Raw genomic sequence first — 25022 nt, 5'->3', positions numbered from 1 at the left:
ACTTTGAGCATTAATTTAGAATAGAATAGAATTCAACTCTATTGTCATTGCACTGTCAAAAGTACAAAGCAACGAAATGTGTTCTCTGCTTTTAACCCATCCCCTTTGTGAGCAGTGGGCTGCCACTGTGCGGCGCCCGGGGAGCAATCTGGGGTTAAGGGTCTTGCTCAGGGACCCAGAGTGCCGGCACTGGGGATCAAACCAGGTACTTGCATCCTTCTCTGAGTGCAAGCACGCTGCTCTAACCACTCGGCCACGACCTCACCATTGAAAATTTTAATATAAGTAATATCGATATTGAAGTCAAATCAAATCAAGCTGAGCTTTGTATCGGTAATCGTATCGAATCGGCTCATCGTGACACCTAGCCCTACCGATATGTGGGGCTGATTCTTAATGCTGATATTGTTTTTCTTACTCCATTTACATAGTAAAATGACAATGATAACAAATGTTACACAAGTATCAAAACTTCATTTTAAATATGCTAATAAGAACAATAAGCTTCAGACTGCAGTTTGAAAGGTACAGAGACAAAAACATGCATCACAACTAGTGTTGCACCGATACCAGTATCAGACAAGGCACCGATCCAGCACTAAAATGGTGGTATCAGTATCGGCGAGTACCAACAAATAGGGCACCGATACCATTTTGATGTTTGTATGTCACTTGAACGCAGCCTTCTCTCTCCCGACTAGTATTATACATTTTATATAAGTTCATGAAAGTTTCACTATTTTGGCATTTGAGAGCCGAAACTCAGGGTTTAAAAGAGATTATTCAATTATTAATGTAATTTTACTGTCTTGCTGTTGCACTACTATTATACATGTTATAATTTCACAAATGATGCACTATTTTGGCCTTTGAGAGCCAAAAGTTTAACTATTGTCACCCATTCCAGGTAGGCAATAAAAAGTACTACCCTAAGTAGTATGCAGTTCTTCATATATACACACACACATCAATTTCAAACCGGTATCGGCCAATACTGCACAGCCAGGTATCGGGTATCGGTATCGGAGCCAAAAAATGGCATCGGCGCAACACTAGTCACAACTGTTATGGCAGTGCTTTATTCACACTCAATGAACTTGTCACAGCAAAAAAAAAGAGCTTCTTTATTTCAATGGGGGGAAGGAGGAGAAAAAATACTGGCCACCACTGCAGTGTACCAACATTTTATGTAAAGTTAGATGCTGTACGCGTAGTGATTGGTAATTATTTTTATGTATACATAATTCTCCATGGAAACAAACACGCACATCAGTGGCAGCTCACCAGCTGGCCATCAGACGTGTGTTTTTAGATACAAAAACAGATACACCACTGTTTCCTCCTGATCACAGTGAGAAAGAGACAGACTTTCATAGACCAGATACAGATAAATTAGAGAGTTAAAAACTACATTAAAAGTTGAAAACTTCACTCCATTGGTGGAAGTTTGGAGCTGTGCCCAAATTGAGTCAATTTTCTGCAAAACAGTCTTGTTTAACTCACGAATTTCCCAGAGTACCCTTGCAAATACATCTCTCTGGACTGGACAGCTTCCAAGTCGTCCAGATTTGAGTTCATGTTAAGAGCAGCCATGTTTGTTTTGCCTCGTCTAGTGTTAGCTTTAGCCACCACTTCTTTGTTAGCAATAGTTTTATCGTCTTTCTTATCCGTCTTTTGGTCTTTGTTTCAAAGCTATGTATCCATTCCACATCAGTTGCCTATTAAGCTTTAGTTGCCTGGTCCAAAGTTTGGTTTAAGGTTGTTGTTACCATATTAATACGGATATGTAAGATAGTTCAGGTTGAGCATGTCTGCTCAGCTGCACGGTAACCACCGTCTAAGTGCACATTTAAGTGGCGAAACCTGTCCAGTGATCTAAGCCCAGACTTGCTTTCAACTGGAAAAGATCATGTCTAGTATCTTTTTATTGTTGTAATTATGCATTTAATTATTTTCTCTATAATCCCTTTACCACCTCAGTTGTTTTTTAAAATTTATTGAACGTGTTTTTGGGGCTCCTTACACTTCGGTTTGTACCATAACTACACCAGCTCTGTGTTTTGTATTTTTCTGTTAAAGGAGAAATGTGAAACAGACAGAAATGACCCTTGGACCCAAAATGACTGGCTTCCTGTTGGTTTTAGGGCATATTTCCAAGATTTTTCCCTCTTCATTTTGAGTGTTCTGCCTATATACCAAATTTTAAATTTCTACAATATACTGGTCGGTCTGTCTCAGTTTAGCAGGCGCGGTAAAGCTGTTTGGTCACGCCCATGTTCAGTCCCGTTAGGATATGAAAATATTCATCAGGCACATCTTTGTCCAAAGTTTAGTATTTTGTATATGTTTAGGTGTCCAAATACCCAATTCATTTGCCAGGTAAATAATAAAAATTTGAATAAGAACAGGTCTTCTCAGCGCTTTTGCTTCTTGGGCTTAATTAAATGGGAAAATTATGTATATCAGCCATATGATTTCAAAACAAAACTTTTGTCATTTTGATCTCGTTTCCAAAATATAGATATGCAATTTGATCTTATTTGTACCTCTGTCTATATCTCTTTATGGTGTTTTTTTTTTTTTATATATATTCTTCATTGTTGCTATTCTTTTCTCAGGGAAGAAAAAGCTGCTTCAGAAAAGGCCCAGCCTGTTCAGCTGTTTTGGAAAGCTGACAAAAAATCCATTTGTCAGATTGATGATGGAAATTCCAGCAAGAGCTTTAGTTTTGGTATGCTTTAAATAATTTGGTGTGGGTGTGGTGTGTGTGTTGACCCAGTGACATGAATTTACTGTCCAATTTTCTGTTGTCTGCAGACCGAGTGTTTACAGCAGAAGAATCTACAAGCCAGCTATATATGGACATTGCAAAACCTCTGGTTGTATCCACTGTTGAAGGCTACAATGGTATGTGATGGAAATGAGATTGAGGTGATAGCTTTGTCAATTTAGGCTTTTTTTTTTTTTTTTTTTTTTAAACACCTTGCTGCAAGGCAAATTTCCCTATGGGGCAATGATAAAGTGACACTTACTATGAATAGGGCATTCCTCAAATGACGTCAAATTACAAACTTCAGCTTCATCGTGCATCCTGCGTTGTGTAGTATACTGGGGGTGAGGAGGGGCAATTAGCCTCTCACGACCACCTCCCGATCAGGAATCGTACGGTCGGATGAACATCAAACTTGTTTGAATTTCAGTCGGCCCTCGTGAAGTGATCATGCATCTTGCATTTGAAGCAGAGTTACCAGTGTCTACAAACTTATTTCCCCCAACCAAACAAGATGATTCTTCTTCTTCTTCTCATATGAAAACATAGCAATGGAGAGAGAAGCATGGCAGCGGTACATGTGACATGGAGTCAAACTACGGAGCAGCAACTCGTAGAATAGCCAAGGCAGCGCGTTTCGTTCTAGTGAGCCTCATATTTAACAGTGAGCATGACACTTCCGTCTTTTTCTTTTTCTACTATTTACATTTGGCTTCCATATAGACGAGTCCGACAAGCAGCATCTCTCTACGGCGTTGAGTCAGACGTGTGGTTTTTACAGTGAGAGCAGTCAAATTGCGTCAGAGCGTCGGGCCGTACAGTGTAAGAACAGATATGGTGAGCCGTGAACTTTTAAACCCTGCGGCTTCGTCATACAGTTTGAGCTGTATCTGAGCACAATTACTGAAAATATGGCTCAGTGTATTCTCGTCAATAAGCAACTATGGGTTTGCTTTTCTCTGAAGTCACTTGTAACTTTCGCGAGTCAGTGATTGCGTTTTCTTGGGCTTGTTTTTGAACGTGAAGTTGCTTTTTAGGCCGCGCAAAAATAGTGATTTAACCAACGTTTAAGCTGTTGCTGTGTTTCTCGCTTAAAGCAGGTTCAAATGAAGCTCCTGGGACGTCATCATGTTCCAAAAAATATCAGTGTTCGAGGTTGTGGCCATTCAAGTTTGCACTCTTCTTGTCCGACCAGCCGGGAAACAGGGCTGTCTTCAGACAAATGTGATGTCATTTGAGGAATGTCCCATTTAGACATAGATGTATCCCACTCAGTTTAATTATGTGGCTTTCATTGATTCCTGTCTGTTGTGCTTGCTTGGAAGGAACAATATTTGCCTATGGTCAGACCTCTTCTGGAAAAACATTCACAATGATGGGCTCTGATCGTAATCCTGGAGTCATTCCTTTGGCTGTAGATGATGTCTTCCAAACTATTAAAAATGTAAGTTCTTTTTGGGTCTTGCTCATTGGAAAGGTTTGTCATCTAGCAATTGGCAAGTTTTGACTTTGATTCCAGCCTTATATACTGTCACATGTCGCTGTGGCGTTTAGCAAAGCACACAACTCCAGTTAGTGTATAATTGAGAGCATTTGTTTGTGTCAGTAAATGAGACTGTTAAAAAAACTACTCTTAGTGGTCTAGGACAACAGTGCGCTGAATTTATAATTTATTGACCCTAAGATATTTAGTGGGGTTGATCGCCGAGATAATCTTCCCAATTCTTCTTTCATTTATTTTTTTTTTTTTGAGCAGTGTCTTTATTTCTTGATAAATTCAAGGAACACTTTATAAAAAACTCTTCTGCATAGCCTTACTGATATGCAATTGGTAATGTGTTGGGAACAAAAGGAACATCTGATGCATCTGAAAATGCTCAACCCACAGAGGGTGTAGTCCAAAGTCAAAGAGAAAGTAAAACTGATTCAGCAGGTTGGTCCATTTTCTGAAATATCATTGCAGCAACTCAATAGTCTTAAGTAGCTTGCATTGGCCCCACACGCTTTTTGCATGCTTGGCAACATCAGGGTGCACTCACTTTGTAGGGCTCTGGCAGTACTCCTCATGTTACCCCTTGCACAATGGACCAGATACCGGTCCGGCTCATTAGTTAAGGACCTCTGATAGCCATGTCCTGCTTTCCTAGAGTAACTGTCTGTCTCCTAGAATATCCTCCACACATTGAAACTGCGCTGGGAGACACAGCAATCCTAGCAATAGCACATATTGATGTGCCATCCTGGTGGAGTTGGACTGCCTGTGCAACTTCTGTAGGGTCTAGGATTCACCTCATACTACCAGTAGTGATGTTGACAATGGTCAAATGCAAAACTGCTTCAAGGTATATACCCATGTTATGTGCTTATAGAAAAAGAAAAAAAGACCAAAAATAGTTTGATCATGATAAAATAAAGCTATATACACTAATAGTGGAAGGACTATCAAAACTACAAAAACTTTAACAGCATCTTATATGAGAACATTTACTCACATCAGTCAACTCTGCAGTCACATTTGAGCAATCTGCAGATTTGGCGTCCGCTTCAGTGAACACAAATGTTCATACTGTATTCCCAGCGACATTCCAGTCTTTTCCCTCTTGCAATCATATTTTTTTTTTTTTGCACTGGATCATGGACCATTCTTTCACTGGGAGATGCTAATAGCCTTTAGCCGCTTCCTTGTTTTAACTCCTGCTGCGCATTACGTACTTCTGTTAAAATCGTAAATAAACACGAAAGGCTTTATTTATTAACAAATTTAGCAAAAACAAAGCAGAAAACACCAAAATACCAACTAATACGTCAGCAGGATGTGATAATCTGTATGCAACCAGAGTGAGCTACTGACATATAAATAAAATTAAAAAAGTCAAATAACGTGGCTATGCACCTTATAAAAATGGTAAAAAAGTAAAAAAGAGGTGAAAAATGTCTCCTGTTGTTTTGTTTTTTTGTTTTTCATTGTTACCCCTGTTATTTTCATTAATACCAGAACGGCTGACACTGATAAACACCTCTCTCTACTACTGAGCTCATCAGATCAATATTCCAGATGTTTAACTGGCTTGATATTATACTCCTATTAAAAAGTGTTCCTTTCACTTTTTTTAGCAGTTCGTAAACATTGGGGTTACTGGGTCTTCTCAGTTGTGCCACCCAGACTCTGTAGCCAGGTCCCTCTGGAACTCCACTCAGTTACTGGCCTGGGTCTTTTGAAGTCTAAACTTAAGACCCTTTGAATGTGCAAGGCCTTTTTTATTGCACTGTGGCATTTTAGCAGTTTTTGAATATTTTGTTTTGTTAATCTAAAGCAATTTGTTGGTTAGTTGTTGTAAGCTACTACATAATTTAAATAAAAATACTGTACATTTATTCCATGTACCTATTTACAGTTTCCTCTGCCTTTACTGTTGAATCTTGCTTTCTTTCTGCTTTCAAGTTTCCAAACAAAGAATTTCTTCTCCGAGTGTCTTACATGGAAATATACAATGAAACTGTGACGGACCTGCTTGTTGATAGTTGGAAGAGAAAACCATTGGAAGTTCGGGAAACAATCGATGTAAGTGAGCTAGATGTTTCTGTTCTGTTCTGACATTTAAAGCCCTCACAGAGTACAAAGGCAATTATTATTTGCATATAGTGTGGGCACAGCACATCATAACATAATTTAACAGGCTTGGCCCCTTTTTGGTGATCATTGTGGTTTTGTGTCTGTGCAGAAAACCATCTATGTGGCTGAACTGACAGAGGAGCTAGTTACATCTTCTGCACAAGCTCTCGCCTGGATCAGGAAGGGAGAGAGTAAGAGTTTATGGTTTGCTATAGCTCTTCAGGAGTTGCTTTAACTGCTAGCTGCATGTAAACGGTGTCTTTTTGAATAATGTGCTTCCACAGCAAACCGTCATTATGGAAAGACTAAAATGAACCAGTGGAGCAGTCGGTCACACACCATATTTCGAATGGTACGTAACATTTCTGTAAGCAGCGTAACAAGGAGAATTTGTGACTAATATTTTTGTTAAAGTATAACTTATTTTATCTAGATACTGGAGAGCAGGGAAAGGACTGATCCAGCTTTAGGGGAAAATGCTGATGGAGCCATTTTTGTTTCCCATTTAGTAAGTTTCTTTTTATTTTGTTTCCTATTAAATTGCACTCTTTAAACGTTTATTCTTTAAGCGTTTTTTTATTTTATTTTAGAATTTAGTGGATCTAGCTGGATCTGAGAGAGCCAGTCAAACGGGGGCGGAAGGTAAAGTGGACTGAATTCTATCTTTCTTTTGATTTGTCTTTTTAGCCCCATACACGGCTTACCCAGTCAGATATCTTGTTTTGAGTTTAAGCTTGAGTTGGTTCATTTGAAATAAAGCTCTCACATTTTTTTTTAAATCCATAGGCGCTCGTTTAAAAGAAGGGTGCAATATCAACCTCAGTTTGTTTACGCTTGGACAAGTGATCAAGAAACTCACTGATGAAAGCCAGAAGTGAGTAAAAATATTCAGATATGTACAGATTTTATTCATACTTTAATTATTTAAACTGTGCTTGTATTCACAATCTTCTGCTTTTGCAGACTTGAAACTGGCAATAATAATGACTCTTTTTCAGATGTAGTTTTAAAGGAACACATTTTCTTGTGCCTTCACTCTGGATTTTGTTACTGTGAAATCATCAATGAAGCTTAAGTGTTCTTCAATCGGGTTGTCTTGCTCTGTTCTTTACCTGTTAACATATCAGTTTTACTGAGTCAACAATTGGGCTAACTTGGCACTGCAGGGAAATGCGACTCAAATCGGATCTTTTTGCCTATATGCAACTCATATCCGTGCTTTTTCCGGCAGTGTAAACGACCCTGTTCTGATCTTTTCACCCCCAAAAAAATCTGATTTGTGCCACTTCAATATGTGGTACTAATTTGGATATGACCACAATCTGAACAGTCATGTTGCGTTTCCTCCGTGTTTTACGTCAAGGCTGTGGTGCTTTCTTCTTGCCTTACTTAGTCTTGCTATGATGTGGTCTTAATATTGTCTGCTATATTAAAACATTAGGACTTGCTCCACATTATGTGTGTTTTTAATATAACGTTGAACCACGTAACAGAAATAAAAACCAGGATCAGGTGGTAAAATTCTTTTCAATGTAAAAGAAATCTACATATAAAATTGAACTTGGCTAGTATGGCTTATTTCACATTTCATTGTATTAAATATAATTAAGATTCTGTCAAGTTCTCAATAAACCATTTATTTTTGAATGTACTGATTGCTGGATTTTGTTGTGCTACTTGATAAATTTTCTCCAGGGGCTTTACCAATTACCGAGACAGCAAATTGACCCGCATCCTGCAGAACTCCTTGGGAGGCAATGCTAAGACTGTTATCATTAGCACCATCACTCCAGTTTCTCTAGATGAGACTCTGAGCACTCTTCAGGTTTGTTGTGATGTTATAACTCTATTATTTCACAGGTTACTGCACAATTGCAAACATCACCTTTTATTCTATATGATCCAAAATGAAATGTGTTTTTTAGATTTGTTCTTTTAATAAAATTGTATAATGATTAGAAACATATACCACTAGGGTTGCATCAAATTGTCTTATTAATGAAGTATTCTGTCGATTATTCTGACATTAAGTAATATGAGTTTAAGTAGGTAACTGAAAAATCGACATATTGTCAATTTTATAATATGAGTAATAGAAATACATGGAAGACAAATGCAAGTAAACAATTCAATCTTTTTTTCTTTTATCAAGATTATATTGTTTAAATGCTGCAGTGGATGTTTCCTGCTCAGCTATTGCAGCATCAAAGACATGTTATTATGGAAAGCTAATCAATTTTGGCTATACACTCAGCACTGTGATTTCTTTTCTGTCAAGTTTAAATTGATCCCACATTTTTAGACATTTTCTGGCATTTTCTGGGGCTTTTTTTTGTCACTTCCCATCTCCCTTATGCGATACACTCTCCTGGGATCCACATATCAGGCCCATAGGCTATCATTGGCAAAAGTGACAGCATTGTGCAACACAAATAACTACCTGGCCAGAACAAAGTGCATTGAATGGTTAAACAAAACTTAACAAAGCCTCGAAGTAGAATATTTGTGTATAGAAATGTTAGTTATTGCAGTACTCCCAACTATTTGAGGCATGTTGTTTTTTTTTCAGCTCTGAGTATATCTGTGAAACATACCAGTTTTTTTAATTAATTATTTTTTTAATAGTTTGCCAGCACTGCAAAGAAAATGAAGAATGACCCTCATGTGACAGAGGTATTGGGTGATGGAGCGTTGCTCAAGAGGTATCGTAATGAGATCTTAGACCTCAAGTGTCAACTTAACAAGGTAAGTAATGACTGACTAATATCAATGGGTACTTTGGATTTAACTTTTATTCATTCTCTGTATCTCTTGGATTGACATGCACGTTTATTTCTTACAGGTGTCTTCAGTTACACATACCGCAGTGACAGAAAAAGAAGTTCTCGCTCAGTTGCTCGAAGAAAAAGAGCAGCTTCAGAGAGAACAAGAAGACAGAATTAAAACACTTACTAAACTGCTGGTCACTAGTTCCAACCCCGTCTCTTATCCAAAGGTAACTATCAGTTTAAGCACACCTTTCTCTGCACTGCCTGTGTGAACAAAGATGCAAAATTTGTTTTTCCATTAGATGCCTAAACGTAGGGTGACATGGGGGGGCAAGATGGTTAAACATACCCATCCGTCTGCCTTTAATGATGATGGGATGCCTCGCATGAACATGACTTTTGGCTGGAAGAGGAAAGCTGATCGCTTATTTTCCTCAGAGACAGGTGAAGATGCAGTGCAACATAAAATCTAAACATGCAAAGAGAACTTAAATTTGTTCGAATAGTTTGTGTAAAATGATGGACACAAGCTTGCTTTTCTTTGACAGATGAGGACTTTTATCCCCACTGGGAGATTCCAGAGGAGCCATCAGATGAAATGGAGATGAGTCAGAGCTCTGTGACTGTTCGCAGCTTTGGAGAAAGGTGTGTTTGTTAGCAGCTTGGCAGTTTTCTTCTCTAGATCACTTGTGCATCACAAAGTCCTTGACTGCACTGATACCAGGCTTTGGTGCTGGAGCGTCTTCTTAAAATTCACATGTTTTATCTTTTTCTAGCCCCACAGGCCTGGTTTCTTCTGATGGAATATGTGCACAGTCAGAGAAAATATCTAACCTTGACTGGCAATTTGAAATCGAGAGTCAACGGAGAGAGGAGGCTGTAAAAAAGGTAGAAATGTTGGAAAGTCGAGTAGCAGAGCTGCTGTTGCATGTTCAATCAGAAGCTTTGCAGAAACTGGAAGCTGTAAAGAAAACGCAAGCAACAGAAGTGTTGCTGCAAAATGAAGTTAAAGAGAAGTTGGACGCCTTGGAAAAAATGCAGACTATGGAGCAAAGAATTGAAGATCTGCAGTTTCAGCTGCAGAGTGAAACTAAGCTAAAGCTAGAGGCTGTGTTGCAAATGCAAGCAGCAGAACATAGTCTTGTTGAACTGAAGAGGGTTCTGGAAACTGAAACTGAGCAGAAGCTGGAATGCAATGACATGCTGAAGTTAAAAGTATCGGACCCTGAGAGACAACTGGAGGAGCAGAAGCATACAGAGTCTGATCAGGTAGGCTGGTTTTTAGATCGATGGGTGATCTCTTTGGGGCAGTAATGTTGTGTGTAGTGTTATCGGTGGTTGCAATTTCTTAAAGGGACAGTGTGTAACTAATTTGGCTTTTAATTTGCAAAAATTAAGCATTGTTTTTATAAATACATATTCTGGCAAAGTCTAATAATGCCGCAACAAAAACTAAAACATTCTCATAACTTAGAATTAGTAGTTTCAAAATACATAGGTGTCGATGCACCCACTGGAAGACACTATTTCTGATTTCAGTAGCCAAAAGGGGCCAAACTTGTCAGCCTTACACATTTTCCCTATCTGGCTTCTGTATGAAGATGGACTGTCGGTTGAGGAGGAGTACAAAACAAGCAAAGACGACCAGAGAGCATTCCATTTGCCGTTTTCTGTTGAAATGGTGTATTATCCATACTCTTTGCCCAGAGGGAAGAGAAAGTAACCAAGAAAGGAAAAAGTAGTAATCAGGAAAAATCAGTCTATATTGGCACAGCTATTATTATCAGGTGGAAATAATTCATGAGGGAGCGGGGATTTAAAACTGATATGGAGGTTACATGCATTCTGCTAGACAGCAGGTAAGTTAATTTAATGTAACAGTGAAGTTTATTTTTGCTGTTATGTTAGAAAGACTGCAGTCGCTGTCCAACAGCTACTCGGTCCTCCTGGCTGGCAGAGATGGCTCGGTTGCTTGTCTCCCTCTCCCTCCGTGTGTATGTATGATACTCAGCGGCTTCTGTTGTAGTTATTAGGCATTTAATGGCAATGTTGTTTGTAATTCATACAGCACAGCACTAGATAGTGTGAGAATGAGGGGAGGATGGAGCGGGAGATCGACAGGCGGATTGGTGCAGCGTCTGCTGTGAAGCGGGCGCTGTACCGATCCGTTGTGGTGAAGAGAGAGCTGAGCCAAAAGACGAAGCTCTCGATTTACCAGTCGATCTACGTTCCTACCCTCATTTGTGGTCATGAGCTTTGGGTCATGACCGAAAGAACGAGATCCCGGATACAAGCGGACGAAATGAGTTTTCTCCATAGTGTGTCTGGGCTCTCCCTTAGAGATAGGGTGAGGAGCTCAGTCATCCGGGAGGACTCAGAGTAGAGCCGCTGGTCCTCCACATCGAGAGGAGCCAGATGAGGTGGCTCGGTCATCCTGTTAGGATGCCTCCCTGGTGAGGTGTTCTGAGCACGTCCCACTGGGAGAAAAACCCAGAGGGAGACCCAGGACACGCTGGAGGGACTATGTCTCTCAGCTGGCCTGGGAACGCCTTGGGATTCCTCCTGAGGAGCTGGCCCAAGTGGCTGAGGAGAGGGACGTCTGGGCCTCCCTACTGAAGCTGCTACCCCCGCGACCCGACCCCGGATAAGCAGAAGTGGATGGATGGATGGATGGATGGATGGATGGAGTTTCGAACTAACGACCCTTGAAGCCTTTCCAAAATGCAAACACTTAGGTCACTAACCACTAGGTCACCATATGTAGGGTGGCACTTAAGGCCAACCCTACTTATTGTGGCTAAACGACAATCTTATTTCTACACTATCCCCCCTTTTTTTTGTCAGATGGCTACATTAAAAGATTAAAAACACTTTTTTATCAAATGTAAAGGTTTCAACTCTAATCCTAATGTATTACCTTCCAGATGAGAAAATGCCTTGCAGACAGTGTTCAGCTGTGTGAATTCCTGGCTGCAGAGAAGGTAATGATCGGCAAATCTGCTTTTGAGGCATTTCCAATTTAGCAATTTTGATATGTTAAAAACTCAAAATATTGTAATTGCTGCAAAGGGCAACCATTACAATTAAAATGTGTTCATTAAGCCCACAATTTATTTTCATTTTTGTTTATTTGTTCATCAGACGTTTTCATCAAAAATTGACTTACAAATGAGCATATAATGATGACTTTAATATCAAAGTAAACAATAAGCTACTTGAAAGGAAGACTATATGTCAGGTTCTTTTATGGCAGAATATGTAGAAATAGGGCAGACAGAAAGAAATGCAGGATGGGTTACTAGTAGGACATACTCTGAAGGGCTGAGTTACTAAGAGTTTCTAGATACAGTAGGGCCAAAACAATTCAACTGATTACTCATATCAACTAAATCAATAATCACATAATCATTAACTAGAATATACTCTAAAATGTACCATTTGCTGGAAAAACAACCCTGTCAGACCCATAATTGTGCTAAAACTGTACAAAAATTATTTACATGAAAGATGAAAAATCTATGTAAATATGCATAGTTTTAGCTTCAGGTGGTTTAAATCCTGTAAAAGCCTTTTGTTATCCAATAATTAATTAGTTAATGGAGACAATAGTCAACAGATTAATCAATTACGCCTCTCTTGTGGCAATGCTCGGTAGGTAATTTCAACATCATTAAATGTTATGTGAATTGTCTTCATTATCCTCAGTGTGGAATAGGCACTGCTCAGAGGGTCAAATGGTCAGATTTTAGTTAACCAGATGGCGTCAGAACATGTCACGCTAAAGTGAACCTCTACCATTCCTCAGATCTCATTGATGGAAGCCGTATTAACACCAGCTCTTTACGTTAATTCCATGAACCGTTCCTAGGAGTGACAGGAGCAGCATTAGTCACACTAACAAATGCATTACTAACTGATTGCTTTGTATTTTAAGAAACTGAACCTAAAGACTTGCACTCCCTGCAGGCCCTGTCTTAGTCTTATCTGACTTAAAGTCATAGGGATGACGGTTTCAATGGGAAAACCAAGAGGGATACTTTTTAATAAAGTTAAATAGGCTTCATTACTTACAAAGACAAGGTGTATTCCAACAAAGGCAAAATAATGTAAATGTATTGTATTACTAAATTTTTCACTAAATCATATAAACAGATTGGTTAACTTTTTCATCTACCCAGCAGATTACATGGAGTTATTGACTTTTAAACATCTTTTCCACAGGAAAAGGTTATTGCTGAGCGAGACTATCTGAAACAGGAGCTGGGGATCTTCCTAGAACACACTAAGAGATTAGAGAAGGAAAAAGCTGAAGAACTGAAAGAGTTAAAGGATTTGAACGAGTTCACACGTCTGGAGAATAAGGTCATAAAGGAACAAGAGGTACATTTTAACTACTTTGTTTCCAGCAAATTTAATGGCAAATATTCTCCTGTTTTTTTTTCCTCTCTAAAGACTTAAGATGCAAACATCTTCATTGCTAAAAAAGTAAGCGCTGGTGTAGCTCTGCTGATGTAGCTCGTCTGTGCTGGGTCCTCTAGCTATTGGCCAAAAGGATGGCCAAGCACAGAAGAGCAACATAATGTTGAAGAAAATTGATTTGAAGGGGGACTAAACAAAGCCATCTTTGTGAAAAGAAACGGATGTTACTAAACAGGGGTGAAGGCTTCTGGTCTCCCCCCCCCCCCCCCCCTCTCTCTCTCTCTCTTTACAATGCTGTTATTGCAAGTATCACTTACCCCCCTTGGAACAGCAAGCAGTGTAACTTGGCTCTTAAGTACATTAGAAGGGTTCTGCTTTATTTTATGCTTGTTGTGCTATTACACACTGTTTACCATTATTTAATGTTTAATAAATAACTCTTTTAGGTATTGTCTGGTGAATATCATCCCAAGAGCTGATATAGGACAATAGTTGAAAGGGATGATTCGAGCACTGGCGTTCTTTTAACGGCAAACTCTGCACACATATAGAATAAATGAGTGACGACTTGTCTTCAAGTTCAATAATTTATTAACAGAAATAAAATGAACATCCAGAGAAGATCACTATATAATGCTGTTTATCTGAATTAATGCTATATTTGAATCAACAAATCCTCTCTAGGAGGCTAGTGAAACTTAACTAAAACTCACTAAGGAAAACGAAGATAAAAAGAAGCTAAGGAACTATGTACACACGAAAGAAACAAAAGAAAAAATAAAGTGGTTGATCATCAGCATCATCAGAATAATTCAGTGAATCCTGGTTCACTGCAGATCTCAGTTAAAGAACCAAAGTTAATCTTGAAGAATGTGAATTGAGGTTAAATTAGCTTAACTTATTCAGAACATTTGGTATGTGTTTCAACCCATTCACAATGCAAATCCTGAGTTAAACAAAACATTTGATGAAATAACATTTTAAAGAATGATTTTCTCACTAAACATTAGTAAACTTCTAGAACGCTCGATTTTATTAATGCGACTATACCTCCGGGAGCCTAGGGGTTGCTGTAGCGATCGATCGCTAAAATCAGCTAATCTTAAAGTTATACAAAACACCTTTAAATCGACAATAATATTCCATATTAATGCGGTAATAACGCTCATAACACTATCGAAAGATGGTGGAGCAAAACAAACCTGAAGTTTGGAACAAACCATAGTTGTATATCCAGGAAAGCGGAAGTTACCGGAAGCTAATAGCATTTATGCTACCGGACATTCGGCACTAATTTTAAAAAGCTTCGGCTGTATTCTGGTCGTAATGAGTGGACCGGATAACATAAACACTACTATCCCGTCAATGTATGAAACCCTTGTGGAGATAACGTTTGTCATAACCTTAAAACACATTCGAATTACATCAGCAATGGCATGGTTCGAAGAAGCTAGTGGGAGCTACATCGGTTAGCTCCATGTGTTTAAAAATACAGTGAAAACGCATTACGTAAACATTCTAAACAAACCATTTAACTTTACCTATTTATTTATCTGCCAAACCTGTCTGTGCCTCTGTGTCAGTTCGCTTCACTTTGGGCCACCGCTCGCAGAGGATAAGTTTCCCCCCTGTGTTGCCCCAGGAGCAATGGGCAAATGAGTTTCATAGAAAGCACATTTTACTCAGCTTCTAAGTCTTTGAGCTCCATGCGGCCCGCATGGCCAGCTGGCGCAAACCCTCTCCTTGAGAGTCCCCAGGCAAGAAGTAAAAGATAGTAGGGTTGTCACGATACTAAAATTTTTAACTCGATACGATACTCAGGAAAATATTCGATACTCGATAGCATTTTCGATACTACAAGAATAAAAACACAGACCCCAAAATTTAACAGAAATACAAATAAATGAATTAATACACAATAAGAACAATATTTTGAAGTCGTATGCTTAGCACAATATTAAGCAAGCTTGATTAAAAAAAAATAAAAAATTAACTTAAGTGTTCCTTCCTTGGCTATGCTTTACACACATAACAATGACACTGGCCAAACCAGTTAACAAACAAAAATAAATGCTGTATTCTTAGCAGCTGCACCTGTTACAAAAAAAGTCTGAAACTGAAAAGTGCACAGAATTATTCAATCACACAGTGTTCAGAAAGTGCATTTTTTGCTCTATTCTGTACTCTAGATGAATGACTGTTTAGGTGCCACTGGTGGTAGAACTGGCCTGAATTTGCTTTGCTGGTCCATCAGCACCACAACCTCACGCCACAAGAACAGTTTTTTTCCCCATCTGCTACCGGCCTTATGAACAAGGCCCAGAGCCGCCCGAGAAACTGGACACTGTCTCTCTCCCCCGTTTAGGACTTACAGGCTTCTGTGTTACATTGACGCACAGGCTGCTGAGTGTATACAGCTTCCGTGTATATATCCTTTTACTTATTTCACTGTATTCTTATTTTTTGTCTGCGCCATCAATACCAAGTCAAATTCCTTGTAAGTGCAAACCTACTTGGCGATTAAACTTGCTTCTGATTCTGAAGACAAGTTTTAAAATAATTATTTATACACATAGTGTAACCTTTAATGTAAAACACAAACATAATATCTTGCCAAGTCTGGGATGATACCATGTAGGCAGTGTTTGCTAACCTGTAGTCATGCTACTCGGTCCATTACTGGCCGGGATGATTGGACTCACTTAAAAAAAAGGCGGTTAAAACGTAGCTGGTCAATTTTGCGCACAGGCTGCATCCTGCAGACATTTATTCTAGTCTACTCCTTTCTTTCCAGCAACTTTGCTGCTTTAAGTCACTCCAGGTTAATTCTTACTTTTTCTTTTTATAATGAGGGGCCTGTTGTATCTCCCATAATATCTGATTGACTGTCTGATATAGCCTACTGTGCCGTGCACGAGGGCAGCTTTGTGACCACGCATCACTGTGGTCTAGTTTTATTGTTGGGTAGAAAGAAGAAGAAAAACAACTACCAACTAGCGATTAAGCCTGAAAAAGACTGGCTGGTAGGCAATTCTCCCCCTAACCAAATATATATTCTTCATCCAAGCTGCAGAATGTTTCTATGCTCCTTCTGTTGATTTTGAAAGAAAGTAATAATGTTTTTGATGGTTTATCATTGCATAGTTAAAGCTAAGGAGGAATTGTTTTCACACTTTGATAGATAAAGGGTCTAACTGAAGAGCTTCAGAGTGTGCTAGCAGAAAAAGACCAGCTGCTTGCTGAGAAGGAATCCTCTGCAGAAAAGCTGGAGAAGCTGCAATGCGACCTGATGGCTATCAATGAAGAGAGAAATCAACTGGACATGGTGGTGAAAGAGCTGACAGAGGAGAAGAAGAAACTCCAAGCACAACTTGAGGAAAATAACCAAATGGTTTGTTTTGTTTTATTCATATCAAATACAAACAACTATTGCCAACAGATGTTATATTCCTCTTTATAGTGCATATTTCTTCTTGCTGTATTCTCTTACTACAGCGACGGGTTCAATAATAGTAGTTTTCAAATGAACAAGTTGTGTGTTCAATTCCTGCTTCCTACATGAACGAAAGAGCCAAAAAATAAATAAAAATAAGAAAATAAAGGAGTTGAGGATTGCAGCTGTGAGGTCGTTCCGATAAGGCAGAGAGTTAAGGAGGGCGGCCATTAGGTCATTTGGACAATGCAAATCATCCTAGACGACCTCGATGAGGCTGCAGGCTGGAACCCGGGGAGTTCAGAAGATGGGACCCAGGTAATTGGAGACTGGATTCCTGGAACCCATGGCGGAGCTCAGACTGGCGGTGCAGGACGCCTCACCACCTGTCTGAGTTAGTGGAGTCTAGCAGGCGAGGCGTCATCCTACATTTTCTCATGCTTTTGTTCAAAGCGTGTTCCAAACGCTTTATTCTCATGTCGCATTCCTGAGCTCCGAGATAGGACTCACCCCTTCTTGTTTTTATCCCCACTCATCATTCTTGTGTAAATGTTTTAAAGATAGTGGCCACAACATGATGTAGAACACTTTGAAGGCGTAATGTCTTCTACATTGATTTGTGTATGAGCCATAAAACAAAAGACCTTTGCAGCAGCAGGTGCTTTTCCTCTTCTCCTATGCGCATGTATAACACTGGTGTCATTTTACCTTGTCGCCAGAGGAGGCAGGCGTCTACAAAAATCCTGGAACTTAAGCTATGCTCCTTTTAATATAGAAACAAATCCCAGCTCCTTTATTTCCTCTTGAGAGCTCCATGCTGTGATCCACATAAAACAGCTGGAACCGTTGCAGTACGGTGTCTGGAATTTGCTCGGTCACCCATGTTTCCGTGAAGCACACTGCAGCAGATCGCTGAAAGTCTGAGTTCTTTGTGCAGAGAAGGAGCGGTTCATCCATTTTGTTTACCAGACAGCAGATGTTTGTTAGATAGTTGGATGGACGCAGAACACACTGGTGAAATTGGACTAGTTTTCCTTCCTGACAGAAAGCTGCCGCGCTTCTGGCTAGCATCTCAGAAGCTTTCTATACTCCTGTTGATTCTGAAAGAAAGTAATAATGTTTTTAATGGTTTAACATTGAATGGTTAAAGCTAAGGAGGAATTGTTTTCACACTTTGATAAAGGGTCTACCTGAAGAGCTTCAGAGTGTGCTAGCAGAAAAAGACCAGCTGCTCGCTGAGAAGGAATCCTCTGCAGAAAAGCTGGAGAAGCTGCAATGCGACCTGATGGCTATCAATGAAGAGAGAAATCAACTGGACATGGTGGTGAAAGAGCTGACAGAGGAGAAGAAGAAACTCCAAGCACAACTTGAGGAAAATAACCAAATGGTTTGTTTTGTTTCTTTCATATCAAATACTAACAACTAATGCCAACAAATGTGTTATATTACTCTTTATAGTGCACATTCCTCTTGCTGTATTCCCTTACTGGAGCAACTGGTTCAGTAAGAGAAGTAGTTTTCAAATGAACAAGTTGTGTTCAATTCCTGGTTCCTACACGAACGAAAGAGCCAAAAAAAAAAAAAAAGAAGAAAATAAAAGAGTTGAGGATTGCAGCCATGAGGTGGTTCGGATAAGCTGTCACGCTTCCGGCTAGCATCTCAGAAGCTCTCCGGTTCAATGAAAAGTAGAGAGGAGCCCAGAGAAGAGTCCCTGATGCTTAAGAGTTGCTCTCTGGTAAAAGTAGCTGCAATGTGGAAGCAGGAAACATCAGGAAAATATACAAAAAAATATCTATCTTGGATGGTAGTAATGGTAGTAATCCAAATATAAATTTGTCATTCATGCTGCAGAATGTTTCTATACTCCTGTTGATTCTGAAAGAAAGTAATAATGGTTTAACATTGAATGGTTAAAGCTAAGGAGGAATTGTTTTCACACTTTGATAAAGGGTCTACCTGAAGAGCTTCAGAGTGTGCTAGCAGAAAAAGACCAGCTACTTGCTGAGAAAGAATCCTCTGCAGAAAAGCTGGAGAAGCTGCAATGCGACCTGATGGCTATCAATGAAGAGAGAAATCAACTGGACATGGTGGTGAAAGAGCTGACAGAGGAGAAGAAGAAACTCCAAGCACAACTTGAGGAAAATAACCAAATGGTTTGTTTTGTTTTATTCATATCAAATACTAACAACTAATGCTAACAGATGTTATATTCCTCTTCATAGTGCACATTTTTCTTGCTGTATTCCCTTACTGGAGCGAGTGGTTCAATAAGAGTAGTAGTTGTTGTGCAATTATACACTGCTTTAAAGTTATCTAATGTTTAAAAAAAAAACTCTTTTAGGTATAGTCCGGTGGAAATGATCTCTAGAGCTGATATCAGAACAATACTTGAAAGGGATTATTCATGCACTGGGGGTCTTTTAACAGCAAACTCTGCACACACATAGAATATAGAGTGACAACTTCTCTACAAGAATTAATTAACAGAAATAAAATGAACTGTAGGAATCACTCCTACATCTGAATTAGAATATGGATTTTGGTTGAAGTGGCACCATGAATGGGAGATTCCGATTAGAGAATCATGAGACTGGAGATCAACAATGGCAACTTTAATATAAGTCCAAACACGTAACATGGTCCATAATAGCCTGAGTGGCAGAATTACATGTGAAACACACCTTACATGTTTCGGCTCATGGAGCATATGAGTGTAGTCTGTGAAAGAAACAATCCTAGTCCTATTAAGGCTCATAGGCACTTTGCTAATTTGTTTATTGAAAGCAAACATTTACAGAAATAAACGATTAATTAGAACCCCAGCAAGCCCTGCAATCACTGCTGGATCAGTAGTACCCATTCACAATGCAAATCCTTAGTTAAACAAAATATTATTTGATGAAATAACATTTTAAAGATTTATTTTCTCAGTAAACTTTCAGGGCGCTCGATCTTAGTAATGCAATTATACCTCCAGGTGGCTAGGGGTCGCTGTACCGATCAGTCGCTAAATAGGTTAATCCTACAGTTACACAAAGCACCTTTAAATGGACATAAATATTCAGTATTAATGCAGCAATAACGCTCATAGCACTATCAAACGATAGCATAGCGAAGCAAAATAAACCTTATGTTTGAAACTAATCATAGTTGAGCATCTGGGAAGCCAGAAGTTACCGGAAGCTAATAGCATTTAGGTTAGCGGACATGCGGCGCTAAATTTAAAAAGCTTTGGCGTTATTTTAGTCATAATGAGCGGACTGGATAAACACAAACATCAATATCCCATCCATGTATAAAACCCTTGTGGAGATAACGTTTGTTATAACCATAAAACACACTCTTATCACATCAGCCATGGTGTGGTTTGAAGAATGCTAACGGGAGCTACGTTGGTTAGCTCCATGTGTTTAAAAAAGCCACTTGAACGCATTACGTGAACCTTCTAAATAAACCATTTAACTTTCCTTGTTTGTTTCTCTCTCAAACCTGTCTGTGTCAGTTCGCTTCATTTTGGGCATTCAATTGTAAGAAGTTGAAAGCAGGGGATAGCTGTTTAGCAACAGCAGACATACGGCTCTTAGCCAGCCGAAATGCAGTCGGAGCAGGCCGGTCCGATGTCTTGCATGCAGTCTCTGAGCTCTCAGCTTGGGAAACTGAGTCCTGTGTTGGCTTTTGGCCGCTCTACGTTGTCTGGAATCAGCTTCCTGCAACAGCTGAGGAGAATAAACAAAGCTGATTTTGACATAGGGATTCTTTGCTCCGGCGTCTAACGCCAAAGTTAAGACTTAACTCTGATTTGGCCGTCGGTTTCCCCGATGCCAGTCAGGTCCTCCGCTCCGAAGAGGACAAGAAATTCCCCCTTTGTTGCTCCATTGAAGCGAGGGGAGATGAGTTTCACAGAAGGCACATTTACTCAGCTTGTGGGCCTCTTTGACTCCCATGAAGCCCCCATGCATGGCTGGCTGGTCCAGGGCGGACTCTTCCTCCTTGAGAGTCCCAGGAAGAAGTGGAAATAATGTGAGGAGTTGTCTAGGCTCATTGCAGGGCATCCTGCTGTGAGAGGCTGTCTCTGCGTGAAAGTGTGAAATTCCTTTGCTTTTGGATGAACTGCTCACATAGCAGTTCTTCCATTTTGTTTACCGGACAGCCGATGTTTGTTAGATAGTTGGATGGATGCGGAACACGTTGGTGGAATTGGACTAGTTTTCCTTCCTGACAGAGAGCTGCCGCGCTTCCGGCTATCATCTCAGAAGCTCTCTGGTTCAACGAAAAGTAGAGAGGAGCCCAGAGAAGAGTCCCTGATGCTTAAGAGTTGCTCTCTGGTAAAAGTGGCTGCAATGCGGAAGCAGGAAACATCAGGAAAATATACAAAAAATGATCTATCTTGGATGGTAGTAATCAAAATATACATTTTTCATCCAAGCTGCAAAATGTTTCTATGCTCCTTCTGTTGATTTTAAAAGAAAGTAATAAAGTTTTTAATGGTTTAACATTGCATAGTTAAAGCTAAGGAGGAATTGTTTTCACACTTTGATAAAGGGTCTACCTGAAGAGCTTCAGAGTGTGCTAGCAGAAAAAGACCAGCTGCTCGCTGAGAAGGAATCCTCTGCAGAAAAGCTGGACATGCTGCAATGTGACCTGATGGCTATCAATGAAGAGAGAAATCAACTGGACATGGTGGTAAAAGAGCTGACAGAGGAGAAGAAGAAACTCCAAGCACAACTTGAGGAAAATAACCAAATGGTTTGTTTTGTTTCATTCATATCAAATACTAACAACTAATGCCAACAGATGTGTTATATTCCTCTTTATAGTGCAAATTTCATCTTGCTGTATTCCCTTACTGGAGCGACTGGTTTAATAAGAGTAGTAGTTTTCAAATGGAAAAGTTGTGTTCAATTCCTGCTTCCTACACATAGTAAAGAGCCAAAAAATAAAAAGGTTGAGGATTGCAGCCGTGAGGTCGTTTCGATAAGGCAGAGAGTTAAGGAAGGCGGCCATTAGGTCATTTGGACAATGCAAATCATCCTAAATGACCTCGATGAGGCTTCAGGCAAGAACCTGGGGAGTTCAGAAGATAGGACCCAGGTAATTGGAGACTGGATTCCTGGAACCCATGGCGGAGCTCAGACTGGTGGTGCAGGACGACTCACCACCTGTCTGAGTTAGTGGAGTCTAGCAGGCGAGGCGTCATCCTACATTTTCTCATGCTTTTCAAAGCGTGTTCCAAACGCTTTATTCTCATGTCGCATTCCTGAGCTCTGAGATGGGACTCACCCCTTCTTGTTTTTATCCCCACTCATCATTCTTGTGTAAATGTTTTAAAGTTAGCGGCCACAACATGATGCAGAACACTTTTATGGCTCATACACCATCAATGCAGAAGACATTACGCCTTCAAACTAAAGACCTGTACAGCAGCAGGTGCTTTTCCTCTTCTCCTATGCGCATGTATAACACTGGTGTCATTTTACCTTGTCGCCAGTGGAGGCAGGCGTCTACAAAAATCCTGGAACTTAAGCTATGCTCCTTTTAATATAGAAACGAATCCCAGCTCCTTTATTTCCTCTTGAGAGCTCCATGCTGTGATCAGCATAAAACAGCAGGAACCGTGGCAGTACGGTGTCTGGAATTTGCTCGGTCACCCATGTTTCCGTGAAGCACACTGCAGCAGATCGGTGAAAGTCTGAGTTCTGTGTGCAGAGAAGGAGCAGTTCATCCATTTTGTTTACCAGACGGCAGATGTTTGTTACATAGTTGGATGGATGCGGAACACGCTGGTGAAATTGGACTAGTTTTCCTTCCTGACAGAGAGCTGCCGCGCTTCCGGCTAGCATCTCAGAAGCTCTCTGGTTCAATGAAAAGTAGAAAGGAGCCCAGAGAAGAGTCCCTGACGCTTAAGAGTTGCTCTCTGGTAAAAGTGGCTGCAATGTGGAAGCAGGAAACATCTGGAAAATATACAAAAAATGATCTATCTTGGATGGTAGAAATGGTAGTAATCCAAATATAAATTCTTCATTCATGCTGCAGAATGTTTCTATATTCCTGTTGATTTTGAAAGAAAGTAATAAAGTTTTTAATGGTTTAACATTGCATATTTAAAGCTAAGGAGGAATTGTTTTCACACTTTGATAAAGGGTCTACCTGAAGAGCTTCAGAGTGTGCTAGCAGAAAAAGACCAGCTGCTCGCTGAGAAGGAGTCCTCTGCAGAAAAGCTGGAGAAGCTGCAATGCGACCTGATGGCTATCAATGAAGAGAGAAATCAACTGGACATGGTGGTGAAAGAGCTGACAGAGGAGAAGAAGAAACTCCAAGCACAACTTGAGGAAAATAACCAAATGGTTTGTTTTATTTCATTCATATCAAATACTAACAACTAATGCCAACAGATGTCTCATATTACTCTTTATAGTGCACATTTCTTCTAGCTGTATTCCCTTACTGGAGCGATTGGTTCAATAAGAGTAGTAGTTTTCAAATGAACAAGTTGTGTTCAATTCCTGCTTCCTGCACGAACAAAAGAGGCAAAAAAAAAATAAATTGAGGATTGCAGGATTGAGGTCGTTCCGATAAGACAGAGAGTTGAGGAGGGCGGCCATTAGGTCATTTGGACAATGCAAATCATCCTAGATGACCTCGATGAGGCTGCAGGCTGGAACCCGGGGAGTTCAGAAGATAGGACCCAGGTAATTGGAGACTGGATTCCTGGAACCCATGGCGGAGCTCAGACTGGCGGTGCAGGACGACTCACCACCTGTCTGAGTTAGTGGAGTCTAGCAGGCGAGGCGTCATCCTACATTTTCTCATGCTTTTCAAAGCGTGTTCCAAACGCTTTATTCTCGTGTCGCATTCCTGAGCTCCGAGATGGGACTCACCCCTTCTTGTTTTTATCCCCACTCATCATTCTTGTGTAAATGTTTTAAAGTTAGCGGCCACAACATGATGCAGAACACTTTTATGGCTCATACACCATCAATGCAGAAGACATTACGCCTTCAAACTAAAGACCTGTGCAGCAGCAGGTGCTTTTCCTCTTCTCCTATGCGCATGTATAACACTGGTGTCGTTTTACCTTGTCGCCAGAGGAGGCAGGCGTCTACAAAAATCCTGGAACTTAAGCTATGCTCCTTTTTAATATAGAAACGAATCCCAGCTCCTTTATTTCCTCTTGAGAGCTCCATGCTGTGATCAGCATAAAACAGCAGGAACCGTGGCAGTACGGTGTCTGGAATTTGCTTGGTCACCCATGTTTCCGTGAAGCACACTGCAGCACATTGGTGAAAGTCTGAGTTCTTTGTGCAGAGAAGGAGCAGTTCATCCATTTTGTTTACCAGACAGCAGATGTTTGTTACATAGTTGGATGGACGCGGAACACACTGGTGAAATTGGACTAGTTTTCCTTCCTGACAGAGAGCTGCTGCGCTTCCGGCTAGCATCTCAGAAGCTTTCTGGTTCAATGAAAAGTAGAGAGGAGCCCAGAGAAGAGTCCCTGATGCTTAAGAGTTGCTCTCTGGTAAAAGTGGCTGCAATGTGGAAGCAGAAAACATCTGGAAAATACACAAAAAATTATCTATCTTGGATGGTAGAAATGGTAGTAATCCAAATATAAATTCGTCATTCATGCTGCAGAATGTTTCTATACTCCTGTTGATTCTGAAAGAAAGTAATAATGGTTTAATGGTTTAACATTGCATGGTTAAAGCTAAGGAGGAATTGTTTTCACACTTCCATAGATAAAGGGTCTACCTGAAGAGCTTCAGAGTGTGCTAGCAGAAAAAGACCAGCTGCTTGCTGAGAAAGAATCCTCTGCAGAAAAGCTGGAGAAGCTGCAATGCGACCTGATGGCTATCAATGAAGAGAGAAATCAACTGGACATGGTGGTGAAAGAGCTGACAGAGGAGAAGAAGAAACTCCAAGCACAACTTGAGGAAAATAACCAAATGGTTTGTTTTGTTTTATTGATATCAAATACTAACAACTAATGCTAACAGATGTTATATTCCTTTTATAGTGCAC

General features: G+C 40.0%; 1 protein-coding gene across 7 annotated transcripts in view; it reads left to right on the top strand.

Moving 5' to 3' along the window:
* cenpe (centromere protein E) overlaps positions 1-25022 on the top strand; it is a 55295-nt gene that overhangs the window by 1138 nt on the left and 29135 nt on the right. For all 7 annotated transcript variants that reach the window (XM_036144657.1, XM_036144658.1, XM_036144656.1 and 4 more), the window contains exons 2-24: positions 2619-2731; positions 2818-2907; positions 4096-4214; positions 6213-6332; positions 6493-6574; positions 6668-6735; positions 6817-6891; positions 6974-7025; positions 7170-7257; positions 8079-8208; positions 9009-9128; positions 9226-9378; positions 9454-9595; positions 9700-9796; positions 9928-10420; positions 12076-12132; positions 13373-13531; positions 16752-16961; positions 18187-18390; positions 18953-19156; positions 21546-21749; positions 23144-23347; positions 24746-24949. In XM_036144657.1, coding sequence (XP_036000550.1) covers positions 2619-2731; positions 2818-2907; positions 4096-4214; positions 6213-6332; positions 6493-6574; positions 6668-6735; positions 6817-6891; positions 6974-7025; positions 7170-7257; positions 8079-8208; positions 9009-9128; positions 9226-9378; positions 9454-9595; positions 9700-9796; positions 9928-10420; positions 12076-12132; positions 13373-13531; positions 16752-16961; positions 18187-18390; positions 18953-19156; positions 21546-21749; positions 23144-23347; positions 24746-24949 — 3388 coding nt within the window. The remainder of the gene's footprint in view (positions 1-2618; positions 2732-2817; positions 2908-4095; positions 4215-6212; positions 6333-6492; positions 6575-6667; positions 6736-6816; positions 6892-6973; positions 7026-7169; positions 7258-8078; positions 8209-9008; positions 9129-9225; positions 9379-9453; positions 9596-9699; positions 9797-9927; positions 10421-12075; positions 12133-13372; positions 13532-16751; positions 16962-18186; positions 18391-18952; positions 19157-21545; positions 21750-23143; positions 23348-24745; positions 24950-25022) is intronic.

This window comes from Fundulus heteroclitus, chromosome 12, assembly GCF_011125445.2.
Source record: "Fundulus heteroclitus isolate FHET01 chromosome 12, MU-UCD_Fhet_4.1, whole genome shotgun sequence".
Lineage (NCBI taxonomy): Eukaryota > Metazoa > Chordata > Actinopteri > Cyprinodontiformes > Fundulidae > Fundulus > Fundulus heteroclitus.
The sequence above is the reverse complement of the archived record's forward strand: the minus strand, read 5'-3'. Positions and strand labels throughout refer to the sequence as shown.